The sequence below is a fragment of the Ceratotherium simum genome, chromosome 30 (genome assembly GCF_057802395.1).
Source record: "Ceratotherium simum simum isolate JZ-2026a chromosome 30, ASM5780239v1, whole genome shotgun sequence".
Taxonomy (NCBI): domain Eukaryota; kingdom Metazoa; phylum Chordata; class Mammalia; order Perissodactyla; family Rhinocerotidae; genus Ceratotherium; species Ceratotherium simum.
In genome coordinates this window covers 5,043,676-5,065,711 of record NC_141929.1, presented here as the reverse complement: position 1 = coordinate 5,065,711, position 22,036 = coordinate 5,043,676, and the positions used below count along the sequence as shown (strand labels likewise).

The 22,036-nt window shown below is 57.1% G+C and overlaps 1 protein-coding gene across 1 annotated transcript; it reads right to left on the bottom strand.

Annotated features, from left to right (window-relative positions):
* Positions 1-5,921: 5,921 nt before the first annotated feature.
* CIBAR2 (CBY1 interacting BAR domain containing 2) lies at positions 5,922-16,914 on the bottom strand. The gene is made up of 9 exons (XM_004437134.3): positions 16,895-16,914; positions 14,969-15,203; positions 13,131-13,199; positions 12,947-13,048; positions 12,818-12,823; positions 11,593-11,697; positions 8,487-8,600; positions 7,063-7,164; positions 5,922-6,248 (listed from the first exon to the last, which is right to left on the bottom strand). The coding sequence occupies exons 1-9, from the start codon at positions 16,912-16,914 to the stop codon at positions 6,132-6,134; spliced, it is 870 nt and encodes a 289-aa protein (XP_004437191.1). The 3' UTR covers positions 5,922-6,131.
* Positions 16,915-22,036: the final 5,122 nt, after the last annotated feature.

The window sequence follows — 22,036 nt, the reverse complement described above, 5'->3', positions numbered from 1 at the left end:
TGAGACCACTGGGCAGCCAGGGGGCCCAGAAGAGTGGGGAGCTTGGGCAGGAGGGTCCGTTGTCAAGGGAGAGAAGGCAGGAGGGCCGCGGAGGCCCAGCCCAACCTGGGGGAGGGGAGGAACGAGCCCCCTGGGGCCCCACCCAGCCAGGTGGTCTCAGGCCATCTCTTCTCATCTCTTTTTCCGCCATAGACGAAGCTGCTGGGAGGGGGCGGACCCCACCCAGCCTCTTAGTTCTGAACCGTTGGCTCTAGGACTCGGCTGTCTCCCACGTTTTCCTGTAAATCATTTATTCCTTTTATGATTCTCGGAGGTGAGCTTCACTTGGAAAGCTGTCTGCTGAGTTTCAGGGTGAAGGGGAAGTGTATTGGCTGGAAGTGTCCCTAACTGACTAAAGTACAGTCTACAGGCCTCAGACAAGGCCATGGCTTACTCACGCCACACAGGCCACACGTCGCAGTATGTCCTTGTCACCGTGTGCCTGGAAATAGGAATGTGTTGGTTTGCCAGAAAACAAGTAGATGAATCATTTCCAGATTGTTCACACCCAGCGAATACCCTCAACGCTAAGACCATCCTCCACGGTGGGCTCCTGCAGGGCCTCATCCTAAACCTCGGTCTCCCATGCTGTCCCTGGGCCCGCGTGTCCTGTACTTCTCGGGGAGGCATGGCACGGATGCCTCCTGGGGGCCAGCTGCCTTGTTCCCTGGGAACCTGGTGCTGGGCTGCGTCCCCGAGTCAGCCGGTCTGTCTGAGCTCCGAGCAGTGAGACGAGTGAAGAGCTTGGGGGTGGAACCCCACCCCTAGCTGTGTCCAGGGGACTCGAGTATCCCCGAGACTTAATTGGGGCAGTGCTCCCATTACTGTTGGAGAGGGAAAAACTCGTCATTTCCAGGAGAGAGTGAGGATGTCTGGGTTTGCCTGTCTTCCCGTCACTTCCACGCACACCCCTCCCGTAGGACAGCCGTGCAGTTGGGGTTGAACCCAGATCCGGGCTTGACCTGCCGACTCCAGGCTTCGACAAGGCAGAGTCAGGGCGGAGCCCGCGGCCAGCTGGAGCTCACCGGAGCACACCTGAAGGGGTTTGCACTTTAACGAGAAAGAGGGCTCCTGTTGGTAAATCCTCTGAACCCACAGCCAGTCCTAGAATTGGGAGACTGTGCCTGTTCCCTCCTGGCCCTAGACGATGTGCTCAAGAAAAGAGAAAGGAGAAATGCGCAGCGGGTATGTCTCCACCGGGAGTCCACGGCAGGGAAGGCCTCTGCCGTGAGGGATGAGGCGCTGCCACGGGGTGGGCTCCTGATCTCTCCGCTGTGCTAGGGACAGCGAAGCTTAGGGTCTGCTGTCCCAGAGCCCAGCGACGCCTTGAGATAGACAAGCCAAACGTGTGAACACTAGAAATGCTAGAAATTCAACCCCAGGCACATCTCCCTTAGAATATGTAAGTGCGTTAGCACACGGTCCATCTCCGCCTTCATTAGAAACCGTGGTCTCTGCTGGGCTTCAGCGGTGGCTTCCGTATGTGCATTCTATTTCTCTGTCACCCATTTGTCTCGGACCTAAACGTGTCACCGCGTCCAGACATTGCCTGCAGCAGCCCAGAGGCAGAGTCGGGGCACAGGTGTCCTCTGTGTCACGGTTATGCAGTCTTGCAACCCGCTAGGTGATGCTCCACAAACTGTATTTTAAAGTTGAGGAAGTTTCAAGGTTGAAGATCTCAGAGCAGTGCTAAAATCAAAGCTGTTTCCTGTGAAGAAAAAAAAAATGTGTCTATATATTGCACCTCAGATTGTCAAAAGGTGGAAACTGAAATAAATTATCTTTTAAAAAAAAGTCAGTCTGTTTAATTTCTGTTTTCACATATCCGTGAGGACTTTGTAGGGAATTTGCAGTGTCCTCAATGACATCGGTGGCTTTTCAGAAGAAAACATTTTTTCTAGGGTCAAATAGATGTTTTCCCCATTTAGGCTGAGCATTTGGGTCTCGTGCAGATGAGTGTGTGTCTCATGGGAAACGAGGAAAGGGAGCATTCCTCGGGATGACACAGAGCTGCAGAGTTGTCTGTGCTGCTGCCTGGGGCATGTGTAGTGCATGGATTGGCCCCCGCCCTGCACTGGACTCAGCTCAGCCTCCGGGATGCCCCAGACCCCTTCCAACCGGAACCCTGACCTCGCTGCTCTGAGCCCAGGCTGCCTCACCTCTTGCATCTGGGGTTGGGGGACTGTAGGTGGAACCCGATTACAACTCCTCCCTGACAAACAGGACGCCTTTATCAGTCCTTCCAACCTGGTTCAGCAGACGTGTTTTGTGAATTGGTGGGCTTTCTCTTTTTCCGATTATAAGAAGTCGGTGGCCACACGCTAATTCTTCAGCCTAAGAGGATCTGGGAGGTGAATCTGAGGAGCAGTCAAGGGCCTGGGAGAAGAGTCCTCGGTGCCTGAAGCAGCAGGCTCGGCTCGAGGGGCCCTGGGGGCAGGATGGTCCCTCCCTGGCTGCCCAAGATGGACTGGGGTACACTCCCGGTCGCTTGGTGGAGTGGGGGCCCGACCTCCGTGTCCCCAGCTCTCCACCCACTCTGGAGGACACTGCCCCCTCTCAGCCAAATGTGGGGGGCAGGCTGGGTGGCAGATGCCCCAACCCTGGGACGTCACAGCTGACTTTTCCTCCAGTGCTAGGATTCCCCCAGCGGCAGCCAAGGGCTAGACTCAGGGGCCACTCCAAGGATGGGGGGAAGACCCCTCTGCCGGGCAGCAAAGACCCCAGGAGCTGGGGCAGGGCGGGGTCGGCCCAGGAAAGAGGCCCAGCTCCCCTTCCCGCTCCCAGCAACCACTGTAGGCCTTTTGCCAAATTGTTTGAGCCTCGGTTTCTCCATCCGTAAACCGAGAAGATCACCACGAATCCTGGGCGGTTCCCGTGAGGACCCAATGCAGCCAATGCCAGCATGTTTGCAGATGGCAGAGCTGTGCTGCTGACGCCAGTCCATTCCCTCAGTTTCCCGACGAGGAGTCAACCCAGGGAGGTGTGCCCGTAGGAAGGCTCCTGCCCACTAAAGAAAAAAGAACAAGGACCAAACTGTTCCGTCTCAATTTTATAGGAATACATTTAAAAGGTATTCGAAATTCACAAAACTAAATATAAAAGAAATTTAAACAGTTAAGTTTCAAATGGTGTTTCTTTGTAAGTTGTAACCTTTTCCTTCTTACTTATCGAAGCTTAAGACTTCTGGAACACCCCGTGTGGTGGTTTTCTTCCATAAATTCGTGCTAAACGCTTGCGTCTGCAGCGTACCTCCAGGCTCTCCTGCCACCGCGCCAGGAACGCCCGTGGTCCCCTAAAGAAGCATCTCCCCTCTTCCTGTATTTGGGACAGGGCTCTTGCTCACGACGTCGTGTTTAATGCCACGGGAAGTACCTGAGTGCCTGCCTTCCTGCCACGTGCAGACATCCTCACAGACTGCTCTGGCGCAGCCAGTGACTTTGTCCTCAGCGACCAGGAGAGAAAAAGCAAGAGGCCCCGGAAGTCACACTCCTTCCGTCCCCACCTCCCAGCCTCCCCAGGCTCTGAATTTTGTTGTGACTTCCCAAGTGACCCCCTATGGAGATAGTGACCAGAAAGGCTCTTGGCCAGCTGTCCAGCCCCGGAATGAGGAACCACTGGTCTCCCGGGTGCGCTGGGGCCAGAGGGGAGGGGGGAGGGCCCTCACGCCATCAGCATACATTTAATGAGCACCTACTGTGTGCCAGGCTCCACCGGGCTCCAGGACGACAGGATGGATGTGCAAGGTCATTCTCCTTCAGAAACCATCAGTGGATGTGGGACGCGGCTGAGGTTAAAGAGAGGTACATTTGGGGCCTGCCCTGTGGCGTAGTGGCTAATTTCACTTGCTCTGCTTTGGTGGCCTGGATTCACAGGTTCAGATCCCGGGCCCAGACCTACACACCGCTCGTCAAGCCATGCTGTGGCGGCGTCCCACATACAAAATAGAGGAAGATGGGCACAGAAGTTAGCTCAGGGACAATCTTCAAGCAAAGAGGAAGATTGGCAAAACATGTTAGCTCAGGGCCAATCTTCCTCACCAAAAAAGAAAAAACAGTACAGGGCTGGCCCCGTGGCTTAGTGGTTAGGTGCGTGCGCTCTGATGCTGGCGGCCCGGGTTCGGATCCCGGGCACGCCCCAAGGCACCACTTCTCCGTCCAACGCGAGGCCGAGTCCCACGTACAGCAACTAGAAGGATGTGAACCTGCGACATACAACTATCTGCTGGGGCTTTGGGGGGAAAAACATGAATAAATAAAATCTTTAAAAAAAAAAAAAAAAAAAAAGAAAAAACAGTACATTTGTATGTATGTGTGTGCACATACATAAGCTTAGAATGTAAAAATATAAGAGATAAAATATGAAGTATAAAGCGTGACTGGGGGCTGGCCCTGTGGCATAGTGGTTAAGTTCAGTGCTCTCCACTTTGGTGGCCTGGGGTTCGAGGTTTTGGATCCTGGGCATGGACCTACTCCACTCATTAGCCATGCTTTGGTGGCGTCCCATATACAAAATAGAGGAGGATTGCCACAGATGTTAGCTCAGGGCCAATCTGCCTCAGCAAAAAAAAAAAAAGTGACTATGTAATCTATAATACAATCTATGGTATGTTATTTTATAAATTACTATATAGAAAATGTAGAATGTTTTAGTCATTTTTGGAGTGTGTCCTCTGCAGTGGAATCAGAGTGGGCTTCCCGGAGGATGTGCCACAGACCTGGATTTGAGTATTAAAAATCACTGTGGTGGGGCCAGCCTGGTGGTCTAGTGGTTAAGTTCGTGCGCTCTGCTTTGTTGGCCCGGGGTTCACAGGTTCAGATCCCTGGCACAGACCTGCACACCACTTGTCAAGCCATGCTGTGGCAGCGTCCCATATAAAGTGGAGGAAGATGGGCACGGATGTTAGCCCAGGGCCAGTCTTCCTCAGCAAAAAGAGGAAGATTGGCAGCAGATGTTAGCTTAGAGCTAATTTTCCTCACACACAAAAAAAATCACTGTGGTGAGGACGTTAATCCTGCAATGTCCCATGAGGAAGGCTTTGTGCTCCCCACTTTGCTGGTGAGGAAATCAGGGGACCCCAAGTGGGGGATCAAATCAAGGGCTCGCCCCAGAGGAGAGCGTTTATCCACCAGGCCAGCTCGAGACGCCATGGGGCGGACTCTTCCCAGCAGCTGTCTTCAGCAGGCAGCGGGGAGTGTACTGGGGACAGAGTGACCAGGGCACCGATGCCCCCAGCACTGTCGGGAATTCGCTCCCCACGTGTGTGTACCCAGAGGCCCCCACCCCTCCCTTCACCTGCATCACCCCTCCACCCCCTGGGCTTCTGTGATGTGTCCCCCGTCCCAAGGTCATCCCTGCACAGCATGTCCGTGTGTTGTGGGGTGAATCGTGTCCCCCCAAAACTCATGTTGAAGTCCTAACTCCCAGGACCTCAGAATGTGACATTATTTGGAAACAGAGCCTTTGCAGGTACAATTAGTTAGGACGAGGTCACGCTGGCACAGGGTGGACCCCTAATCCAATGACTGGTGTCCTTATAAAAAGCGGGAATGTGGACACAGGCACGCACACGGGGAGACGCCTGTGAAGACGGAGGCAGAGGTCAGAGTGACGCGTCTGCGAGCCAAGGATCCTCAGCAGCACCAGGAGCCGGGGCGGCCGGGACAGAGCGCCTACAGCCCTCCGGCGGCTCCAGCCTCGCCGGCACGCTCCTCCTGGCCTGCAGGCCCCCAGTGCTGTGGGAGAAGAGGCGTCCCCCGTTTGTGGGACTTTGTTCCGGGGACCGTGGGGACTAAGCGCCACACTCTCAACAGTCCCCAGGTTTCAACACCCGGGGTCCCCGGGTCATAGGGCGGGAGACGAGACCCCACACAATGCGGTTAAGACACACCCGTGTTTATTGAGCACCTGTCATGCACCGGGCACCGTGCTGGACACACTGACGCCCGGAGCCACCAGGGAGGTGAGCGGTGTTGTCCCTGTTGTCCTGACGAGGAGACCGAGGCCCAGAGGACACGTGACTTGCCCGAGGGCACACAGCAGAGCCCCCAGCATCCAGTGTCGGCCCCCATTTTTCTGACTGGGGAGTTCTCTTCCTATTGACAGAGTCCCTGCTCCTGTCCCCTGAGGTCCTCCACGGGGTCCTCATCAGTAGAGTCGTCCTCACTGGCCTCCTCTTCTTTTCTCTGGCTCCGTATGGTGCTCTGAGCACTCTGAATAACAATCACCATCACGACAACATCAATAATAATAATGACGGGGGCAAGTATTGTTTTCTAAGTGCTCCGTGTAGATTTGCTCACCTAATGGTCACGACAACCCTATGAAGGGGTTACTATTATCAGCCTCACTTTGCAGGTGAGGACTCTAAGGCACAGAGAGGTTAAGGAACTTTCCCAAGGTCACACAGCTTGGGAGAAGTGGGTTTGGACCCAGGCAGTCTGGCTGTGGCCGTCCTTCCTCCACTGCCTTTAGAGACAACTACTCAGAAAGCCAGGAGACACCCCCGCCCCCTCCCCACACTGTGGGGTAAACCCCCTGCCCCCCACTCACTGCTGATTAACCCCACCCTGATTGGCATGAGGCTGCCTAGCGACTTCATTTATCCTACTTGGTTGAACCCTCGGAGGTTTCCCTGCAGAAATATCAGTGTGCCCGATTACAGGCCTTGCTGGGCTCGTAAACTGACATGTAGCACAGGCACTGGATTATTTTCCTAAAATCTGAGAAGTTCTGACTTCTGAACCCCATGGGCCGGAGGGCTGGAGGCAGGAGTGGCAGGTCCAGAGCCCTCCGCTTCTCGGGTGGACACACTTCAGGACGCCTCTAGGGGGCACTCCGGACCCATGGTCCCATGGGTTGTTGATTCCAGCTCCAGGCAGGCGAGGTCAGACTCAGGGCGGCCGCCCACATTCCTCAGGCAGAGCTCCCTTCTCGGAGTCTCCTTCAACACCCGTGTTCTCAGACCGCCTCCCCCTGGTCACTTCACTTTGTCACAGGAGTAACGGTCCCACCCCCAGAGCTCACCTGGCTTGGGAGAGACCACGGGACCCCTGGGGAGGGGGTGGTGTCTGTGAGCGGCCGAGCGTCGTAAAGCCCATAAACTCCACGCATCTTGGCTCTAAAATCCTGCCAAGGAGAGACCAGGGTGGGCTGGATCCGATTGGGAAACACAGACCGGGTGGGGGTGGGAAGAGGAGATGGTGGGACGCAAGGCTGTCTGCAGCCAACACTGCTAGGACCCCCACCTGCACCAGGTCTCGCCTGGGAGCCTCCTGTTCGTTATCCCGGCTGATCTACCACAGTCCAGTCAGTGGGCATTATCAGCCCTTTTTATAGATGGGGAAACTGAGGCCCAGAGAGGCTAGGTAACACGTCCATAGTCACACAGGAAAATTAGTGATAACCTCGCCTCTAAAGGAATATCATAGAGAGGAGCTCAATCAATCTGCATTTAACCTCAAATGGTGGCTTTAAATCTTATCCTCAAATTCGTGGACACTTCTCCCATCAGGAGCCGGAATATAATTCTCCTCCCCTTGAATGTGGCCTTAGTGACACACATTCTAAGGTATAGAATGTGGCAGAAGCGACCCCAAGTTATTTCCGAGGTTAGGTCATAAAAGGTGATACAGTTTTCGCTGGCTCTGTCTCAGGATGCTCGCTCTTGGAACCAGCCGCCACGCTGTGAGGAAGCCCACGTCACGTGGAGAGGCCATGGGCAGGTATTCGGGCTGCAGACCCCACTGGGGACCCAGACGGGGGTGCTTTGTGGATGTGTGGCTCATGCAGTCGCCCAGAGCCCCGAGCTCAGGATTCTCGTGTCACCGTCTTCAAATTCTTAATAGTTGTTGAACAGAGGGCCCACATTTTCGTTTTGCACCAAGCTCTGTAAATCACGTGGCCTGTCCTGTACCCAGATGGCAGCCGTCATCTGCCAGGCATGAGGGAGGGAGCCTGTGAGACTCCAGCCCAGCCACCCACCAACTGAGCACCGATGAGAGACCCAAGTGAGGACCGCCAGGCTGTGCCAGCCCCAGAGCCACAAAAGAACCACGACAGATGACTGCTAGTTTCTGCCACGAGGTCTGGTGCAGTGGGTTATAGAGAACCCAGACAGCTCGTGCTGGATGTTGATCAGATCAGACGGGGCAGACAAGAAGCCCTGCGTCTATGTCCAAACCACAGCAATACTCTTTCTGTCGTGTTGATCCATTTGTTTGTTTCCAAACACCCAAGTGACGACGGCCACGTGGAGATTCCAGACAGAGCGTGTTGGGAAATCCCTCGGTTTGGCACCCAGGGGCGGATATTAACAACAGTTCATCAGGATGAGTCTTCAACATTATAGATATTGCAAAACGTTGCCAACAAAAGCTGCTCATATCAAGACAGGACCGAAATAGAATTCCACCCCCACCACCGGGAGGAAATGGGGTGTCGAGACCTACCTCCAGGTCTCTCTGCAGGTCGTAGCTCTCCAGGGTCTGGAAGGCACCGGAATACACCTCCAGCGCTTTGGCGTGGAACACCATCTCGATGGTTACGAAGTCCGAGAAGATTTTCTGTGGGGAGAGAAGCCAGGATCACATAAGCAACAATGTCAGCAGGAGGGTCCTGGCATCACCCCGAGCATGGACAGGCCAGGGTGCCAGGGGCTTAGTGGTCCCTGTGGGACAGGTCCTAGGTCAATGTGTTATTTTTCATTTAATTTAATTTTGATTGAACAGATAACACATTCCCATTCAAAAGCTGCCTTGCGCAGGGATTGTTCTGGAAAGGTAGAGGGCGCGTTTCTTGAGAGGATTTTCTGAGGGGCACTGTCTCAGACCTGTCACCTGGGCTTATCCATACAGCCTTAGCTTCTCGCATCCGAAGACAGGTTGATGGCTACAAAACCTTCAGCGCTGTCACCCAGGGGCTGTGAGTGGGTCTTCCGGGAAAGGGAGGGGCACTGCTGGTAGACACTGCTCAGCCCAGAGGCCCCACAACCTAAGCCAGCTCGCCAGAACGTAATTAGTGATAGAGATGTTGGCTTCTTTTGATCAGATGTTTCGGCTCGGTTCGGCAAGCTCTTACAGAGTTCCTGCTGTGTGTTCAGCCCCAGCGGGGGCTCTTGTGGTGTGCGGGGCTTAGCACAAGCTCCTACTGTGTTCGGGGCCTAGCACAAGCTCCTATTGTGTGCTGGGCCTAGCACAAGCTCCTACTGTGTGCGGGGCTCTAGCAGAAGTTCCTACTTTGCTTTAGGCCCCAGCAAGACACAGGCTTGATGCTGGGGGAGGAGCCCGCAGTTTGGAAACATACCACTTCACGTAACACGGGAAGCCCCTGGGGCAGGTAGGCCCGAGCAAGCCCCTAAGCCAGCCTGACAGAAGAAAGGGAAGGGGGTGCCCAAGACTGTGATGGAGATGCCTGCCCCCCACATCCTCCCCTCGTCCCCTGGGAGGCAGTGCTGGTGGGAACAGCTGCAAATCAGGAGGCAGAGTCGAGGCCTTATCCTGCCATATACTGGCCTGTGGCCCCAAGGAAATCACTTATCCTCTCTGAGCCTCAGTTTATTCGTCTGCACAGTAGGGACACGCGTGGTCCCAGTTCACAAAGCCCTACGAGATGCAGTTAGCGCGGCAGCTCCCCGTCTGTGCTGCCCGCATCGGCACCAGCCCCACCCGGGAGCTTGTCAGAAGTGCAAATTCTCTGCCACCCAGCCCCACTGAATGGGATCCATGGTGGGCCCATCCACCCGAGACCTGCCTTGTAAGGAGCCTTCCGGGTGACTTCCATACACCCAGGTATGTGATCCCGTATGAAAGCGATACTCACAGTCTCTTAACAGGGGCTGGAGAGCTATGTTGTAAATATGATCGTTTTATTAGAATTGAGACCTAAAACCAATATGGCAGTAATCATTATTTCAAGTTCTGGTTTTGATCTTTTCAGAATTTGGAGGGCTTTTTAGGGGATGGTTTGAATAAGCGTCTCTTACAAACTTAATCCCAGAAGTTTAAAGGATGCCCGTTTTAAACCGCGTGCTTCCGTCAGCCCCTGCCTGTGGGGCCGAGAATCTTGTTGGAGACTATTGCTGGCACCCCAGGAGCCCTGCTTCCGGGCCTGTAAACAGCAGATGCCTAATGACAGTCAGCTGGGGGTTCTCAGCTCTGCCTGCAACATAAAGGCTTGAGCACTAATTACCACTGTTTCACTGACTTGTGCATTCGTCCATTTGTTTATTTGTTCTCTCATTCATTTCCCGAATCTTTACTGAGTGCTCACGAAGGGCCAGGCCCTGGACCTGGTGCCCAGGCCCCAGCAGGGGACACGATGGGTGGAGGTCCACCCTGTGTCACCGACATGCAGTGAGGAGACAGGCGTGGAGCAGTGAGGTCCCCACCACGCCCTCCACTCCCTGAGGAGTGGCACCCATCACGGGTCTCCCCCAGGGGCGTCAACTCCATGAAGACAGGGTGCCCTGCTTTCTGGCTTTGGTGCCCCAGCCTCAGACACAGCGCCTGGCACACAGTAGGTGTGTATTCAACATCTGTTAGATTAATGAGTGAATTAAAGATACAATTAATCCGTCCCCCTGGGATAACAGCCCCCAGAGGGATAGAGCAGAGTGTATTAACAACAGGGTTGGACGGGTCTGGGGGTCCAGACAAGTTTCCCTGAAGGATGAGGAGGTGTTAACTTCGTGCAGAGTACGGGCAGAGCCTCCCTGACAGAGAGCACAGCCTGTGCAAAGACCCTGAGGTATGAAGGAGTTTGGTGCACTTGAGCTTAGACAGGCTGCAAGGCTGGGCTGGGGCTTCCAGAGCCGTGGGGAGGATTTCGGCCTTTATCCTTGGGACAAGGGAAGCCAGGGGAGGGTGTCACAGGAGTGACAAAGTGGAGCTGCCTCTGTGAGATGCCTGGGGCTGCACTTTGGGAAATGGACTAGAGAGGATCAGAGCGAGTCCAGGGACCTCTGTGATCCACTCGTCCTTAGAGACCCCGACTCCCTGAGGCCCACTTGCAAGAGCTGGGCTCCGGGCCCAGGATTCCGGGTGGGGTTGGAGGGGCTCCCAGTGGAGGAAGGAAGACGCCCGTGTGTTTAGAGCTTCAGGGAGGAAAGGAGGAGTCAGGGCAAGTCCCGCGGGCCCCCGTTTGCAAAGGAAGGGGCTGGGGACACAGACTCTGCCAGGTTCTCCGGGTGGGGGCAGGGCCGTGAGTGCTGGCTTCCGGGCAGGCCAGCTGTGCCGGACAGCTGCCCTGAGCAGCTGGCCTCTACCCCCCGCAGCCAGGATCAGGCCAGGATTAACTGTCCTGGGAGCCCGGGCTCTGAGCTTGAGCGAGTGGGCACCAGCTCACATATGCATACACACACACAGGGGCACACACACATGTGTGCACACACACGCACTCACACATACACAGGTGCACACACAGACACACATGGGCACACACGTGTGCACACAAGCACTCACACGTACACAGGTGTGCACACACGGGCACACATGGGCACACACAGAAACACACAAAGGCAGCCTACGGTACTCCCAACACAGGACCGACTAGCCCTACCTGTAGGTCCTTCAGCTTCTGCTTCTGGAAGGTGTCGACCGTCTCCTCCAGCCGGTGGGTGGTGCGGCTGGCGTCCACCGAGGCCCTCTGCACACTGGTCTCCGCCTGGCCCGGAGATAGGAACTGTCACAGGGTGGATCCATTCTGGGTCATCCTCAGCCTCCTCGCGCTACTTTGGGTCCAGCTCCCCTGCGTCGTGGGCGTCTCTCGCCAGTGTGGTCATTGAAGGAGTGGCCGAGTAGGACCGTGGCTAAAGGGTCAGGCGATGCTTGGACAGACCTGCTTACGAGCTGTGTGACCTTGGGCAGGTCACTTAACCTCTCTGAGCCTCGGTTTCCTTGCCTGTAAAGGGGGACAGTGCTAAGACCTGCTTTGCAGGGCTGTTGTAAGAACTGAGGAGGGGCACCCACGGAGCTATTCTTTTTTTTTTTTTTTTTTGTGAGGAAGATCAGCCCTGAGCTAACATCCATGCTAATCCTCCTCTTTTTGCTGAGGAAGACCGGCTCTGAGCTAACATCTATTGCCAATCCTCCTCCTTTTTTTCCCCAAAGCCCCAGTAGATAGTTGTATGTCATAGCTGCACATCCTTCTAGTTGCTGTATGTGGGACGCGGCCTCAGCATGGCAGGAGAAGTGGTGCGTCGGTGCGCGCCCGGATCCGAACTGGGGCCGCCAGTAGTGGAGCGCGCACACTTAACCGCTAAGCCACGGGGCCGGCCCCCCACAGAGCTATTCTTAAAACAGATGCGCCATGTTCGGTGGTGATTAGTTCCAGCGTGTGCAACGTTTTTAGGTAATTAAGTCATTGGTTCCCTTGATGGACATCTATGTGATCTGACCCCACACCAGACCCAGCACGTGAAGAGCCTGGATTTTAGAGTCAGACACCCTCAGAGTCGAGTTCTGGGTCTGCCCCTTAACTCCCTGTGTGACCTTGGGCAAGGCACCTTTAGCAGCCTTGGTCTCCCCCTCTGGAAGTGCCCACCTCGTGGGAGCATTAAACAGGTGACCCTGAGAAGGTCACGGGCCGTGGAGGGGAGTGACTCGCTGACTGGCTGAATAGGGTCCCTGATGGGACAGAACCCAGGGCCCCCGCCCCCAGCCGACAGCTTCCCGCACCTCTGACCCCCAGGCACCTGCCCAGGGAAGAGCTCACCTCGCCATGACATGAGGCCATTCGTTACCTGAGCCGTTCCACCGTCCCCAAACAGACACGGGACACTCACCTGGGACTGAGTACGGGGCGTTAAGGAGCCAGGTGAATCAGCAGCCCCTGGGTGGCCCATGCCGCCCTACACAGGGGGTGCCCGTGACAAACGGCCCCCGCCCAGCGGCCCCACTTCCGGGAAGGATACGATCATTTGCCTGTCCGAGGGTGACTTCTGCCTCAGTTTCTCCAGCTTCTCCAATTGTTTGATCTCGTTATCCCGGACACGTTTGAATTTCTTGATCTCGGCCTAAGGAGAGAGGAGGGTGTTTCCGGGGATCCAGCGCCCAGCCCCAGCCGCTGCCCGCCCGCCACGAGGGGCCCTCACTCACCCGAGTCTGCTTGATCTGCACCCCGTAGAGTTTCAGGGGGTTGACGACCTTGGTCTCCAGCCTCTCGACCTGGGGGAACGCGGACACGCAGACTCAGGGCGGACGGAGCCAGACAGGTGCCTGGAGGCTGCGCGGCCTCCAGCCTGCATTTATAGAGAGCCATCTGCATATCTGGAGCTGCATGGCAGGGGCCCATGGGGGGCAGGGGGAGCACCAGATGCCCTCCCTCACCCCTTGGGGTTGCGAGCACCAGCCTGGGCTCAGGGGCTGCCTGAGCCTCTGCCTCCCAAGGGCTGGGCCATACATTTCATCTCTCGGAGCCTCTTTTCCTGGCCTGTAAAATGGGTATAATGACTGTCTGCACCACGGCTTCATGCACTTCCCGGGGACCCATCGCTGTTTCAGCCCTCCAGTCTACCTTAGGATCACGGAACACGGAGTGGCGCAGATTCGGAGCTGACTGCACTGTGCAGCCCCCAAGGACACTGCAGGGTCAGTGAGGGGGACCCTCTCAGCCCTGAGCCAGTGCCTACGCACCCAGCCTGATGCTAGACACTCGAATGAACAATATCAGTGCTAGTAACAGCGATCACCGTGAACGCTGGTGTTGACTAAGCACTTAGCCCGCGCCCAGCATTGTTCTGAGTCCATGGGTGTCGCTACAGCAGGCGTAGGATTCCCCGCCCCGTCCCCCACCACGGGCTCCTTAAACCCTGGGTGCCAGACACCAGCCCCAGGTTCTGACTCAGCAGGTCCAGGGTGTGGCCCAGGAATCTGCACTTCTAACAAGTTCCCAGGTGAGGCTGATGCCTTGAGGACAGGGGTCCCCTGAACGCCGGATGGGCCGGGAGGCTGGGATCTCCACCAGCCCCCTCCTCTCCTTTGCCAAGGCTGATGACCCTTGTAAGAGTAAGCACAAATCTAAAAAAAATTGATTTTCCCAGGAGCCCAAAGGGAAAGGGACTCTCCCCCGCCTTCCCTCACAGCATTTCTTGTAGCAAACTCGCCCTGTCCCTTTGAGATGGACGTAGACCTTTTGAAAACCTAAGTAAGCCTCTTGCAGATTTTACAGTGGGCCTGGCGGTCATCTCTTTGACATGCAGACATCAAGGGAGGCAGCTCAGGGAGCTTCCCCTGCCAGGCTCCGAGCTGTCACAGAGGTGGGAGAAGTTTTACTTTTCCTTTGGATAAAGACATCGGCTCACACAGGTGGCCGCCCACTCACCAGGTGGAATTAGGAAGTCCTGTGTGACAAACTCGCCCTCCACTCCCTTACCTGGGGGCAAGTTACACCTGTCTTGAGAACGTGCGTGTGATGGGTTCTTTGTGCCTGGTTATGTAGGGGAGGGAGGTTTCTGCCTGTCCCTGCCATCACTTATCAGGTGGCATTACAGTCTGGTTTAACGCCTATTCCATAGAAAAGCTGTTTTCTTCTTTTCTACGATCACAGAGAGGATTTCTCTGGGCTGGCAGGAGATTTTTATTCTAACTTATTTCCCTACCACGCTGCAGCCTCCTTGCCCTCAGCCCCCAGCATTCCTCGAGGTCCAGGCCCCTGGGAATGCGCCTCCTGCCCGGGCCTCATGGACCCGCAGGGTGGCCCGCAGGCCTGACTCCCTGGGGCTCCTCGCCTCGCCCACACCTCGTCCACCTCCGCGGAGCCTCCTGGCCCTCCGGCCTGCAAACGGAGGAGTGACCCTGGGAGGGAGCGGTGTAAGTGTCCACCCTCGAGGACACCTTTGGAGGAGACGTGTCCATCGGCTGTGGCCCCCACAGGGCAGCGCCAGCCCTGGGACCTGACCCACCGTGGCCGGGGCCTCCGGGGCGGCCGCACCCACCTCGGCCTGCCGGTAGTCCTGCACTTTGGCCAGGTCCTCGGCGAAGTTCCGCAGAGTGGCCCGCATCTCGGCGTTCTCGGTGTTGGCGAAGTCGAGGAGCCGTGTGACCAGCTGGTCGGCCTTGTCCCGCAGCTGCGCCGTCTTGCGGGTGTAGGCGGCCAGCAGCGAGCAGAACTGGCCAAAGTACTTCTCGGTGTTGGTCACCATGTTCTCCATCACCCTCACCTGGCTGTCCCTGGGGAGGCGGGGGCCTGAGGGCCGTTCCGGGCAGTGATGCCCAGCCAGGTCAGGACAGCGACCTGGGAGCACCCCCCTATCACTCTCCTGCCAGGCACCCAGTCCCCAGATGACCCTCAAGGTTCCAGTGTCAGCCCGTCAAGGCAGATGAGGGACACCAGCGGGTCTCGGGCTGCTCAGTGGCCGGGCAGGACTGCAGACGCGGGTTTGGTCCCAAACCAGCCCTCCCCTCCCTGCAACCCTTCAGAGGCTCCTGTCCTCCTGGCAGAGTTATTCCTTATTCCAACTGTCCTGGCTGCAGTGGCTCTTCCCTCGGAGATGCCCCATTCTAACTTTTCCCCTGCTGTCGAAATTCTCTCCCTGCTCTGAACCCTGAAGTGTTTTTTATGGACCAGTTTTAGCTTTACAGAAACACCAAGTGGAAAGTTCTCGTGCGCTCTCCCTGGAGCACACATGGTGTCCCCATCATTAGCATCCCGCGGTGGTGGGTTCACTGGTTACGACGGGGGGCCAGTACTGATGCACTGTCTTTCCCCAAGGCCCACGGTTTACACGAGGGTCCGCTCTCGGTGCTGCATGTTCTGGGGGTTTGGACAAGTGCACGGTGCCCCGTAGCCACCGTCTCAGCGTCACAGAGAGCGGTGTCACTGCCCAAGAATGCCTGGTCCCCCTTCATCCCTCCGTACCCCCCACAGCCCTGGGCCTTACATCTGTCCTTCTGGCACGTCCCCTGTCCCTTCCCCGTCATGCCTGGTTTCTCTCCCTCCACATCTGGGGGGATGGGGAGCTTGCTGATTCTTCTCGATGTGCCGCTGGCCTGGTGTCTGCCCATCGGAGATGCTGACAAGGAGATGCGGCCTCCCTCCCACTCCTCTCTGCACCCTCTCCTCCCCTCACCCCAGGTGGTCACCCCTCCACCACGTCTGACCAAAGTCCCCCGTGCAACCCGCTCATCACATCCCTGAAGCTGGAAACTTGGAAGAGCGGCCCTTGTCCTCCTCCCAACAAACCCTGACTCGGGCAGCACCTCAGCGTGCAGAGCTCTCCTCGCGCATTACTCTGGAAGTCAGGCACTATTTCTGTCACCGTTTTAAAACTGTGGGAACTGAGGCCCAGAGAGGTGAAGCGTCTTGCTCAAGGTCGCACAGCCGCCACAGTCTCTGTTCCTCCAGGTGGGGTCCTTGGACCCCCTCAACCAGAATCACCTGGGGCACAAGTAAACATGCAGATTCCCAGGCCCCCACTCCCACGTGAGCCAGAATCCCTGTGAGCGGGGCCCAGGGGGCTGCATTTTAAAGAAGTAAATCAAGTGATTCAGAGGCACCTTCCAGTCTGCCACCTTCAGAAGAACCAGGCATGCAAACAACTGATTAAGGGGCAGACGAGCTGTGAGGGAGCTGTGACAGAATCGTGCTGGAGCCAGTGTGGTCGGGGACACAGAGGGGGTGATGCCTGGTGGGGCTCTGAGGCATGAAGAGGGGTTTTCCAGATGGAGGTGAGTGAGGGAAGGAGGGGATGGACTCTGTGAAGTTGGCTACCCTTGACCGTGAGGCCGGGTGGGGTGGGAGGGGGAGCACCCCTTACCACTTCCCCCTCCCCAGTCCCGGCTGCCCTCATGTCTCCTGGTGCATCAGGCCCCAAACCCCACTGCCCCCCGCTCCCAGCCGGGGCCAGCGCAGGGCCACTCACCTGGAGAGAACAATGTTCATTGTGACCAGAGGTGCCCGCTGTCCTGGTCTCAGGGAACAAGGAGGGGCCCCAGGGGTCCCACAGGCCCGGGAGAAGCCGGGCAGGGCTGGGCACAGCTGCGTGGTCCGGGCTCAAGGGACGCTGCCACCTGGTTGCCGGGCAACGTGGCCTCCCACAGCTGCCCTGGGAGGAGCCTTCACTGGTCGCCTGGCAACCCCTCTGCAGGCCAGCCTCCCCAGCGGGTCAGGAGGCCTCGCCCAGCCTTGCGCAGGCTCAGGGCGCTCCCAGAGAGGCCCCACTCTCCCTTTGAAGATGGGGTTCCGTGGATCCAGGCAGTGTTGGGGTTCCCCAGCAGGTGGCAGGGGCTGGATTTAGGGCAGCGATCCTGGGCTCAGCCCACACACTGAGGGTCCTCCTCCTCTCCCATGAGGAGGCTGCCTGGCCTTCCCCAGGAGTGAGGAGCGGAGGGTCCTGGGAGACCTGGGTACTCAGGACCGGGGTGTGAAAGGCACTGAGTGAACGTGGGGGGTCCTGAAGCCTTTTCACTGAATGGAGGGGACAGGGTGCCAGCCCAAAGGAACATCTTGAACCTTTTTATCATCATTTTATTGTTTTTTTCCCTTATTATAAAAACAGTACCTGCTCATTGTTAGAAAAGTAAGAAAATAAACAAAAAGAAGACAATATAGCAGCACACATACAGTTGTACTAACTTCAGTCCAGGACATTTACTAATTGTCAGACTGGTGCATTTCACTGCACGTACACTGACACGCAGAAAATGTGAAGTGACAGCAGCAGCAGAGAGGAGGGATGGGGGAGAGGCGGTGTGGGGGAACAGCAGTAGCAGAAGGTTAGTAACCGGTCCCGTGGGGACCCCTGCACGGTTCTGTTCCCTCTGTGAATGTCTGGGGGTTTCATAATGAAGAGCCTTTCTTTTTAAGCAAGGACTTTAGAGTCAGCTAACCACAGGTTCAAATCCCAGACCCCAGCCCTCCTGTGTGACCTTGGGCAAGTCGCTTGACCTCTCTTGGCGTCCGTCTTCTCCTCTGTAAGATGGGTTCGTGACCATATCTCCTTGCCTCATTGTTAGGAGAGTTAAGTCCCTGGTGTGAGGGTGAAGGGACAGGGCAGGGGCAGACACAGGGACCCCACCATCCATGCTGGTTACCTGTCCCCTCCCCACACTTCTCTGTGCCCTGTGTTCCCTGCAGGCCCTGAGCAATGCATAGATGTAACTCTGCATCTTCCTGCCCAGGGCACGCCACCTCCCTGACGCCCCCGACTCCTGACACCGTGGCTCTGACCTGTCCCCTGAGGCTCTGCTGGTCATTAAGCGGCTCTTCCCTGTAGGATGGCGGGCAGGGTGGGGTGGGGGCTCCTGTGCCCCTGTTCTGTGCAGTGCCCCCATCAAATCCCTGTCACGTTCTCGGTCCCCTTCACTGGGGGTGGGGGGGGCGCTGCAGTGAGTTGAACAGTGTCCCCCAAAATGCGCGTCCACCCAGAACCTTAGAAAGTGAACTTATTTGGAGATAGGGTCTTTGCAGATACAGTTAGCTGAGCTGTCAGACTGGAGGAGGGTGGGCGCCCATCCAATGGCTGGTGTCCTAGGAAGAGAAAGCAGGGACACAGAGGGAGGAGGCCATGTGACAACAGCGGAGGGAGTGGAGCCACGCGGCCAGGAGCAGGAAGAGGCAGGGAGGCTCCTCCAGGGCCCTCGGAAGGAGCGCCACCCTGCGACACCTGGATTTCGGACTTCTGGCCTCCAGGACTCGGGAGAAGAAACCTCTGTTGTTTTAACCCCAGGTGTGGTCATTTGGTTATGGCAGCCCCAGGACACTCATCTGGGTCCTGAGAGAGAACTGCCCGCAGCTCTGCTGTGTCCTTGCTGCGTATTCCCTCTCCCAACGGGGCTGGCTGACCCACACGGTCCCCTGGGGCCCTCTGACTTCACACCTGTCCCCTCCGGCCATGCCACAGCTCCCTGCCGTCCCTCCCCTGCGCCCACTGACAGTAATCACCCCGGCGCGCTGGCTCTGGGCTCTCCCCAGGGAGGCGGCTTAACCTCCCAACTGGAGGCTCCTGGAGAGAAAGGACGGGGCCTCACACTGGGTCATCCCGTCAGTTGGTTGCTTCCCTCCCACACAAGCTGTGCCGAGGGTCTCCTCCGAGCTGAGAGCCCACGACGGCGGAGGCGCCCTCCCGCTGAGGGCGTTCTGGATCCGCCCCTGGCAGCTTCGGGGGCCCTTGCTGAACAAGCATCTCCACCCATTCCTGGTGCCCTCCTGTCAGCTTCAACATGGGCCAGCCTCTCCTTAGGGAGGAATTCTCCCAGTGATGTCCTGTTTCCTTGTCTTCTGCTCCCTGCTCAGAACTTTGCAAACTAGTGGCCTGCCCTCCTCTCTGTTCCCTCCCCTGCCACCCGCCTTTCCGGCCATGGCCTCAGGTGTCCACCCCACCACGCCATCTCCACGCTAGATCCAATGCCCTTTCTCAGTCCGCCCCACCCCTCAGCATCTAGGCCAATCAGACCTTCTAGAACCCCCTCTCCCGCCCCCGGGGTCTTGATGCCTCCCCCTCCTGGCTTCCCTCCTCCTCAGCCTGGTCCCCCCTTCCTTCCCGCTGTCCCTGGTGAGCCCACCACTGGGGGCAGAGGGGCTGACCACCCCAAGATCACACCTCCCCAGGCCGCTCTGCAAATATCCCCTGCCCATTGCACAGCCCCCCAGGACCCTGCTCATGCACTGAAGACGCTAAACGGAAGTCAGGAATTCCGAGGGCCCAGACCTGCTCAGCTCCCCACACCCCACTGCACACACCCTGCCTGAGCCCGAGACTGAGGAGGGTCCTGATGCCTCGGCCCCCGCTCCCTGCACACTCGGGGAGACTGAGGCCTGCTGCTGTCCTGGCGGGTGAGGTCTCTCCCTCTCTCTCCCTCTCCCTCTCCCTCTCCAGCTTCATCAAGGACTCATGCAGGGAATTCCCGGGACAAGGACTACCTTAACTGACCCCCAGGGGCCAGCCCTGTGACAGCCCCGCCCGCGCCGTGCCCCTCTGTGTTCTTACTCCTCACACTCTCAGAAGCTGTTACAGACTTTTTCTTACCAAAGGGTGGGTTTTCCTTTAAAAGCAGGATTTGGACATCAGCAGGACAATATAATTTGAGACATGAAATTTCACTTAAACATGTAATCTTTTCGGTTAACCAACTCCTCTGGGCAGTTTTCTGTGTCGACTCCCTCAGCCTAGGGTATCCAATCATTTCATCAAACCCGAATCTATGTGTTGCTGTGAAGGTATTTGGTAGATGTGGTCAGCATCTACAATCAGTTGGCTTTAAGTAGAGGAGGTGACCCTGGATAATGAGGGGGCCTCACCCAATCAGGTGACGGCCTTAAGAACAAAACTGAGGTTTCCAGAGAAGAAATTCTGCCTCAAGACAGCTGGCCTCAGCTCCTGCCGGAGTTTCCTGCCCACTCTAGGGATTTCGGACTCGCCAGCCCCACGGTCAGGTGAGCCAATCGCTTAAAATAAATCTCCTATATCCGATTGTTCTGTTTCTCTGGGGACCCCAACTCTCCTAGGACACGAGAGGCTGCAAAGCCGTTTCAGGTTCTGCCGCTCGGGGAAGGAGGGGGGTCTGTGTTATGGGCAGTGACCACCAGAGGGCGGCAGAGCCCCCCTAATGGGGAATGCCGAGCGGAGGGCAAAGTGGGCGGGGCCGCCAGGAAACGCCCGGAGGCAGCGGATCCAGAACAAGCTCCCTGGCTCGCGAAGGGAGAAAGGGCAGCGGGTCGGAGAGAGGGGCGACGGTTCAATTCACGGTTTAGACACTTTAAGGAACGTTAAAGGATGAAAACCACCTTCTAGTAGGGCCGCACGGAGACATCTTGCAGCCAGAGAGAGAAAGGCTGGAGGCGGCGAGGGGGATGCGGAGGCTGCGGGGGGAGAGGGAGGCCGCCTCCCCCACCCCGGACCCCTCCACCGCACTCGGCTGCGGGGGAGCAGGCCTGCGTCCTTGAGAACCCCGGCGCCCCCAGCTGGAGCACGTGGGCGCGCTCTCTTTCCTGTAAGGGCATTTGCGCTGGACCACGTGGGAGGGTTGCAGGCGCCCCGACCCTTCGCCCCGAGGCCAGCGTGCGCCTGCCCGCGCACGGACAGCTCCCGCGGGGCCACGTGACCGCACGCCAGGAGGTGAACGCGGGGGCGCCGCACCCGCTGCCCCCTCTCCGGGCTCACGCCCCCGTCGGCCACTAGTCACCCAGCCCGGTTTTTCCGCCGTCTGTTCAGTCTCCTTGAATCGGGAACTGCAACCCAGCCTTTTTTCTCTCAGGGTGCTGATTTTTCCTTCTGTTTTGTAACCTTTTGTTTTGAAATAGTTTCAGTTGTACAGAAATGGCACAGGAACTCCTTCTCCCCAGTTGCCCGGTTGTTAATATCTTACTGTGTTCCTCTGATCCTTCTCTCCCCCTTTCTGTGTGTGTTTTAGCTTCTGAACCACTGAGGGCAAGTGGCAGAGCCCGTGGCCGTCCACCCAGACACTTGGTGTCTGTGTCCCAGGAGCAGGGCCGGCCCTTACAGCCTCAGTCCAAACAGCAAAGCAGAAAACGAACACTGTTACGTATTATTATATCCTATTCTCTAAATCTACAGACTGTTCAGATTTCACACCTGTCCCAATAATGTCATTTTCGCACATAAGCAAACAGATCATTTTCTCCTGCTCCAGGACCCAATCCAGGGTCACCTGCTGTCTTTACCTGGCACAGCTCTGACGTTTCTGTGGACTCCGGGCCAGTTGGTTTGGGGAACATCACTCTCTTTGGGCTCGTCAGTGTTTCTTGGAGCGTCAATTCAGGAGCGCTCAGAGGGGGTCCTGGCTCCCGCCCCGCCCTTTTAAGACTGTCTTTCTTAGACTGCTTCTTCCCAGGCTAAGCACCCCCCACTTCTCTCCACCATTCCCGGCTCTCTGGCCACCTGCTCCCTCTGCAGAGCGTCGTGGATCCCAGGTCTGGGCTCAGTCGATCCCTGTCCACATTGGGTGTTTGCTGAGCTCTCCCCACCCCTGGGCTGCTGGAGACACAGCCCTACACAGGTGCGCAGGGTGCTGCCTCGGGGAGCTTTCTCCCCAGGGCCGAGTCC